Source organism: Cynara cardunculus, assembly GCF_001531365.2.
Source record: "Cynara cardunculus var. scolymus isolate 2C chromosome LG 7, CcrdV1, whole genome shotgun sequence".
Classification (NCBI taxonomy): domain Eukaryota; kingdom Viridiplantae; phylum Streptophyta; class Magnoliopsida; order Asterales; family Asteraceae; genus Cynara; species Cynara cardunculus.
This window is the reverse complement of record NC_037534.1, coordinates 4,687,570-4,696,257: the sequence shown is the minus strand read 5'-3', so window position 1 is coordinate 4,696,257 and position 8,688 is coordinate 4,687,570. Positions and strand designations below refer to the sequence as shown.

At 30.6% G+C, this 8,688-nt stretch overlaps 1 protein-coding gene across 1 annotated transcript; it reads left to right on the top strand.

Annotated features, from left to right (window-relative positions):
- The first annotated feature begins 7,643 nt into the window (after positions 1–7,643).
- LOC112515998 lies at positions 7,644–8,332 on the top strand. Its single transcript, XM_025122996.1, has one exon. The coding sequence runs from the start codon at positions 7,661–7,663 to the stop codon at positions 8,153–8,155; it is 495 nt and encodes a 164-aa protein (XP_024978764.1). The 5' UTR covers positions 7,644–7,660; the 3' UTR covers positions 8,156–8,332.
- The last annotated feature ends 356 nt before the right edge of the window (positions 8,333–8,688 follow it).

The following is an 8,688-nucleotide window of genomic DNA, read 5'->3' as shown; positions in this document are numbered from 1 at the left end:
ACTACTAGCAACAGTCGTCACTCTTACTTACTTTATTAGGTAACATTCACATTTATCAAAATGAATTGTTGATAAACATCCTTTACCTGCTAAGCACGAACCAGGTAAGAGTTTTTTTTCATCACTTAACGGGTAAAATTGCCGATCATTGCCATGTTCACCAGGTAAAGTAAATGACATCCAACAAGCATTTGATAAATGACCTATTAAACGAATTTGAAACCTAAATATGGTACTTGGTGCGTTATAAAGTGTAAATACATTACCACCATATCAATCATTTAGTTGAAATTAATATCAGGCAATAAATTATTTAAAGCTAAGGAGTTGTTTATCCAAACGTTTATCTGGTAGACACTTATCTGTAAAAGTTTGACGCTTTGATTTACCTTATCGGGTAACATTGTAGTCAATTAACTACAAGGATGGTGCCTGATTGGTTTGAGCTTGCCTCCAAAGGTTAAAAGTACCAAGAGGTCCCAGGTTTCAAATCCAATGAGGAATAAAAATCCCCTTGTGGCCACGGAGGTTCAAATGCGGTGACTTCGGGCTATCTGCAAAGCAGATGGTCGTCCTGGAATTAGTCGGCTCGCATAGCGGATTGGATATCCAGGTTAATAAAAAAAAACATTGTAGTCAATCAAAACAATATCGTATGCAATAATTTATCTACTAAATGATTACCAGATAAGAGTCGTCACCTTCACTTATCAGATAAAACTCTCCATCATTATCATCGCTCTTACCAGGTAAGATTCTCAGTATTTGTCATGTTTATTTGATAAGACGAATACCCAGTAAGCTAAGCGTTAAATAAATGATACTAAGTCACGAATTGGATATAATACCATTCATAACTAGATCTATAAACTAGTGAATAGCTTAGGGATCTAAATGCAATACATGCAAAATTTGTCTACTATTCAAATTATAGTCTATGTAATGCGAAATACAAAAAGTTTTGTGGTCAAAATGAAAATAATAAAAGTTGAGTGGTTCATTTGTTAACACTCAAAAACCATGAAAGGAAAATCCACCTTTCTTCCGTTCCGTTTTTGCGGCCTTCTCTGCTTCTGCCACCTAAACGTTTGGTGGATTCTAATTTTGACTCGAATTTATAATAGTCATTTTACAATTTTTTAAAGGGAATATTTAATATTTTATATTATTTAAAATATAATTATTTTAAAGACATATTAAATGAAAATCATTTTATTCTTATTTTAAATAATATATTTTTAAAACTTTTATTTTAATAACTATTTCACCTAATGATTGAAAATGATGATTAGTACTAGATTTTATTGATATGTTTTTTTTAATTCTCTTATTTTTTTGGATCTTTCTCGCACTTTGTTTATTGAATAAAATTTAATTTTGGTCCCTATTATTTATAATTTTCAACCGATATCATCGTTTCTTTGACTGTTTATATTTGTTAATTTTCAACGATTTTAATTCATTTATACTTTTTTTATTAAGTCTAGTAAAACTAAGGGGCTGTTTGGAAGTTGTTGAATGATTTTATGCAAAATCATTAAGTGATCATAATGATTAAGATGCTTCTTATGATATAATGCAAAATGAAATATAATTGTTTGTTAATTGTTTACGATGAAATTAGAGCTCTTAATGGTTAAGAGAGATCGATGATACAAAATCATTCAGAGGGTTTTAGAACCATTAAGAGGCATGCCAAACAAAATTCACCTCTTAACGATTCAGAGATTGCCTATTAATGAAATTATAAAGAAGTAAACAAACAACCTTAAGTGTTTTAATCATTTTCACTATTTTTTTAATTTAATTGTAAAAATAATAATTAAGCACCACCTTTCGTTTTTGTTTTTTGTTTTTCTTTTTTGTTTTATAATTTAAAGTTAAAATTTTAATATGTATCTTTATTTTAATATAATAAAAGCGGTAAAAATATCAAAAATAACTCTCATTTAATTGGATTTAATGAAGAAAGTTAACGACCGTTAAACAAAATGACCAAAAATTTTATGAATTGATAAATGTGAGGGACTAAACCCGAGTTTTTAAAGTTTAGTAACAATATCCGTTAAAAACTACAAATATCAAGAACCAAAATCGAACTTTACTCTTCTTCTTTTTCCTTAATAAAAAAGTTTTACGGAACATAATGTGAATTCGAGTAAACTTAAAAAATACTAAATAGAAAACATTAATCCATATTTGTTTGTTAATAGTAATTCTCACAATCGTCTGTGTGATTGATTATATCGGCTTAAATTTGTTTTTAATTAAATGAATTTCTAGATATTGTATTTTTTTTATGAATGATTTTCTTTTTATAATAGTAGTTTCTACAACGATGATAAAACGGTTTAAAATTAAAGGTTTACAGTATCGGCTCAATCAAGTTGTGACTATCCTTCTGATATTTGGTAATTCTGTTAGCATTTTTTAACTGGTTTTCAGTTAAGATTGGTCTTGACGTCCAACAAGTCTAACTCATAAATTCAAGGTTCTAAATAGCATAAGGTATAGTGTGGTGACAAGGCACTTGGAAGCTATGACGAGGTCATGACGTTTTTCTAGAGCATGACTTATGGCATAAAGTCTCTATATATGTAATATTATATATGCATAAACATATGTTTTCTACCATTACTCAATAAAGCAATGAACGATAACAAATTAAATTTACGTGTCATTATTATCATTATGTAAATATTGTTTTACTAGGAGGTCTTAGGTTCAAATATAAGGAGGAATAAAAATCCCCTTGTGGCCACGAAGATTCAAATGCGATGACTCCAGTCTATCTGCAAAGCAGGTGGTCGTCCTGGGATTAGTCGGCCCGCATAGCGAGTTGGATATCCAGGTTAATCAAAAAAAAAATCATATATCAATCACGAGGTGACATTTTTTGACTGTTAACTTAACTTGTTGAGTCAAAAGACATGTTGAAAACATTTAATACCACAAGTTTAATAACACGCAACTTATTCCGTTTTCAGTTTATTCGATTCACTGATTCAAGTAGTTATGTTTGAATTTTTTATAAACCCAAACCCGAATTTGCATTATAATTCTCAAAACCGAAACGAATTTGTATTTAATTTTCTATTTAAATTCAATTTTCAAACTAACGCTCAAATTTAATCGATCCGATTAAAAAAACGAAACCGAAACCAAATACGAAAACCCGAACTTGAATCCAAATGGAACGTAAAACCAAAACTCAAATTTGAATTTTTGAACTCGAATTCAGAGGGTGTTTGAGATTGTTTATTTGAAACGACTTATGCTTTTCTACAAAAGCACTTATCAACTTATTATAAGTCAGAATGATTTAACTTCTTCAAAAACTCCTTATTACCGGTTTGGCACCGGTATAAGTTGTTTATTCAAACACTCAAAAATGTTTATTACCGTTGTCACACTTGAATAAGTTAATAAGTTATTTTTATAAGCAATCCCAAACACCCCTCAATTTTGGATTTATTTAGAATGTGATTTTTTTAACACCCATATGAAATGGGGCAGAGAATTTTGACCGGTGGGTCAAACTCCGAAAGAACGCATTTCTTGTTTAATCCGGGTTTTTTTTTCCAAGGACCGGACAAAACATTCTTAAAAACCGGCACCCGGTTTGTTTCTTAATTTCCGACAGCCTCCAACATTTCATCCAATTTGTTCTTGTTGAATTCACATATAAAACCCACAGTTGGTACCTTCATTAAAACTCTAATTACGATAGATAAGATTATAGTAGAAGGAAAAAATGTCACCTTTGTTTCGATCTCATTTCACGGTACTCGTGTTTCTCGTGTACTTCATGTTTCTAACGGCTGTGGTTGAAGGCTATAGACCGTTTGTTGACGACCATCATGATCGTGGTGTTGGAGTTGGGGGTTCGGGATTGTCGTTGGAAATTGGATTGATACGGAGAAGAGCTTACTCTGGTCCAAGTCATCGTGGCCGTGGCCACTAAACTATTTTTGTCGAAGATGGCGTTTGAAGGAAGTTTTTTTTATACGAGTAGTCGTTTTTTGCTCATTTAACGTCATATGACTCATATCTATTGGTTGGTTCGATATGCTTATGTTGTTATCTTATGACATCAAAGACCGGTTTTTAAGTGTCGGTAGATGTCAAAGTGAGGATGATATCTTTGTTATGTATCGGTTGTTAAATATCAGAAGGGTCTTCTGTTGCTTATAATTAAGTTTAATGAAGTGTTAACCACAAGAGTGGTGTCTGATTGGTTTGAGTTTGGCTCTAAAAATCAAAATTCGGTATGGCTTTATTATATATATATATATAGAGAGAGAGACACACACATACACATATATATATATATATATATATATACACACACACACATATATATATATATATATATATATACACATATATATAATAATAAAGCCATACCGAAGAACTAAAATGCTTTATATGGAAATGGATTTTAACAAAGCAATATATCAGATATTGATATGAATTTATTTTTTTTGGTTTTTCGGTAGAAAAAAAATCAAATGTGTAGGATCTTGTAAAAGTTGAATGGGTTCTTTAAGCATAGAATCAGGTTATTTGTGAAAGGTAAAAAGAAAAGATTAAGCTAAAGTCAAGAGAGCCCTGCGTAAAACTTTCATATTACTCTTCAAAAGAGCCTTGAACAAAATAACATGATTCTCTCCCAATTGGTTGAACCGTAGGTGCGATGATTTACTTCACGAACGAGGTCTCTACTTCAAGTCCATAATGGCTCAACTGTATAGTTCTAAAATGTTAAGAAAAGACTAGACGAACACAAAATCCCAGAGTAGATATAATGATAACTAGGGGTGTTTATGGGTTGGGTTGAAGACATTTGAACAACCCAATCAATGCTTACGGTTTGAAAAATCTTAACTCAACCTAACTCAAACCAAAGTGCAACCCAACCTAACCCAACCCGTACGGGTTGATAGGGTTAGTCGGTTAGTCGGGTTGATACTTTGATATATTAAAATATTTTTTCTAACTTTGAATATGTTATTTCTCTACTCATAATTTCTTTTTCATCATCAACCATTTGATATAACTTATTCATACTATATATCATATTCAATTAATTTTCTCAATTTACATATATATGTTCACAGTTACTGAACATATATACGAATGAGTTATATAAAGATGTGTATAGATTGAAAATATGTGTATATGAAGAGCATAGATGATAGTGTAATTGTCTAATGTATATATTAATAGAAATTCAACAATCATATTAAATCCAATAAATAAAATGATATCGGGTTCATCGGGTTGAGTTGGGTTCAAATAACAATAAACAAATATCAATCTAATACCTACGGTTTGACTTTTTACAACTCGACTAAAAATCTGATTGCTCCAGATTGAGTTATTTCACGTTGAGTTAAGTTGAATTGATCAGATTGATCGAGTTTTTAAGCACCCTGAATGCTAACCCTTGACTTTAATATAAAATCCACAATTTTGGGTCGTTAATTGTTTAAAGAAAACCTAATCTCAAACCATTAAAAGTTTCAATAAAAAAACAAAGATGGTCAAACACTCTGGTTCTTCGATGGTTCCAATGTTAAGAGGTTGAAAAGTCAAACAAAAACCAGTGAGCCACCAACTGTGGAAAAGCCACTGTTCAAAGATTGCATGGGTCATGGTCATGGTCATCATTCTATATATACACGTGTGTATATATGTAAACATGTATGTCTACATGTTACACAGAAACATTTGGACCCGACAACTATCTTGTAAGAGCCGTAAAATTACATTTTTATACTTGAAATTTTATATCAAAATATTGTGAACGAAAAAAAATTCCGAGTATTCACAGCAAAAACACTGTGAAGGTAGTCTTCAGGATTTTACTTGAAAGTTCAAGTGTAAAAAAATGGTCTCACGAAAACAAACTGGTCCCATGTGATCCGAAGTCTCCACTATAATATTAAATACATATAATAACAAATCATAACATTCATACAATTATATTATAATTGTCTTTCTAATCTAATAAATATATGATTTTATAAATATCTTGATTTTTTAAATATAAAATGTTGATCTTAATTAATGAATTATAATCATCTTTTATAAATACAAGTTGTAATAAATAAATCTCATCATTTTTATAAATATTTAAATAATTGATTTATACGAATGACATATTTTGTATTTAAAAAGTTGATTAAAAGTTGATTATTGGTGTATGTATTTAAAGGAAGTAATTACACTTCCTTTCATACTTTGTCGCAATAAAACGTAATTTTAATTTAATGTTTTATTGGTCGAATATTCAATAATTTTTTTTAAGAGGTGTTGAAGTCTGAAGTCTGATTTTACTTTTGATTTATAAGAGTTACTTCTGAAGTCTGAAATCTGGATCAGTAAGATTGTTTGTTTTTACGTCTGAAGTCTGAATTAGTCAAACTAGTGCAAAAATATAAAAGACAAATAGCTTTTTTATAAAAGTATAAAAGATGAATATTTTTGCTAACAAATCCCATTCAGCCCCCAAAATATGAATCATGTGATAAAGAACGAATTAAGATTAAAAGGTATTAAGGGTAACATTTACCATTTAAAGTTTCAAAAGGCATTTAGAGTTTTTAAACTCTTATTTAAAAAAAACAAACACTCTTAATATCCAAACGTCTGAACGAATTAGACTTTAGAGGTATTATGAGGTGTAATTTTGAAAAAACAAAGAAGCTCTTACATAGTTTTGCTTTAAATTAATTAATTTTATTTATTATAAAATAATGATAAAGATTGTAATATACAAATTTTTATTAGAATTTTTTTAGTCAAATATGTGATTTCAATCCAAATTATATATATATATATATAGAGAGAGAGAGAGTTTGTTTCAAATACAACCCATCGCATTTGTACAACCCAATAAATTGATATATTTATGTAAATGATGAGAGTTCATTTATTATGATTTGAATATTTATGGAAGATGAATATGGTTCATTAATTATGATCAATATTTTATATTAGAAAACAATCAAAAGTTTTATAAAAGCATATATTAATCAAATGAAATGGACAGTCGAGATTGGGTTGTATTGGTTACACAAATGCCAAAGGTTGTATAATAACCAACCTCTCTCTCTCTCTCTCTCTCTCTCTCTCTATATATATATATATAGGGTTGGGTTCACGTGAGACCAACCTGTTTTCGTGAGACCCGTGAGACCACATTTTTACACGTAAACTTCACAGCAAAAACACTGTGAAGGTTTTAAAAAGTCGAACCTTCACAGCAAAAACACTGTGAAGATTTTAAAAAGTCACCTTCACAGCATTTTTGCTGTGAAGTTTCAAGTGTAAAATGCTGGTCTCACGGGTCTTACGAAAATAGGCTGGTCTCACATGATCCCAAATCTATATATATATATATATATATATATATATATATATATATATAAACCGAATCACAATTCCCATTGAAAAAAAGGGTTTTGCCACCACTTGATTCCAATTTAGACTCCCATGTCACAAGTCCATACTATTACTATATTTATTAATTAAATAATATCCAAATTTCTTCCCCTTTTTTGTCTATAAATATGAACCAAAACCTTTTAGTTTTACACATAAACCACAACAAGAAACTTCATAACTACCCTCTCTTCATACAAACATCTTCAAGATGCCAAGAATTCTCAAGTTCGAATTCCTCATAACCCTTTTCGTTTTTCTTGGTTCATTCTTTATAACAACTGCTCGGCCATTGGATATTTTGAATACCATTAGCTGCTCTGACTATAATGATGTATTTTTCAACCGTTTTTCTTTGGGTGCTATCAAAGACGGACCAAGTCCTGGAGTCGGACATGGGTTCACCGACAAGGCTACGCTTGGAGGAATCAAGGAAGGACCAAGTCCTAGCATCGGACGTGGGTTCACCGACAAGGCTACGCTTGGTGGAATCAAGGATGGACCAAGTCCTGGCATCGGACATGGGTTCACCGACAAGACTACGCTTGGTGGAATCAAGGACGGACCTAGTCCTGGAGTTGGACACAAGTTTACGTTGGGAGGAATTAAAGATGGACCAAGCCCTGGAGTAGGACACAAGTTTGTAAACGTTGACTTGCTTGGAGAACTTAAGAACTCAGGTCCAAGTCCGGGTGCAGGTCACTAGTGCAATCGATCATTCAAGAAAATGGTTGTGGTTTATTTCTCATACAAACAACATTCATATTCTTTTTAGTAGTCAAAATATACATTTTATCAGTAATAAGACTCAACTCACAAGCAATGATTTAGTTCAGTTGATATTACTTAGATCGAAATAATTGATTTTGATCGTCACATTATAAATTTTATTTGTTTAATCACTGTTTTTGTATTTTTTGTGCAACTATCCCATATTATAGGTTATAATATAATTCAACGAGTTCATACATGTTACTTATAAATTGTTACCATCTGTCCATCTTTTAAACAAAACGCGTTAAATCGTTTTTTGCTTCAGTAAAAATGAACATAATTATTTTGACAAACTACATACATTTGAGAGTCTCATTTGTTTTGATGATTAACAAAGATATAAATCATTTTATAAAGGGAAAAAACCAGAATACCCAATGGATTTACATATTTTGAGTGATTGAGTCATTGGACAATTTTTTTAAATAAATATATCCTTGGATAATTCAAACAATGTTAAATACA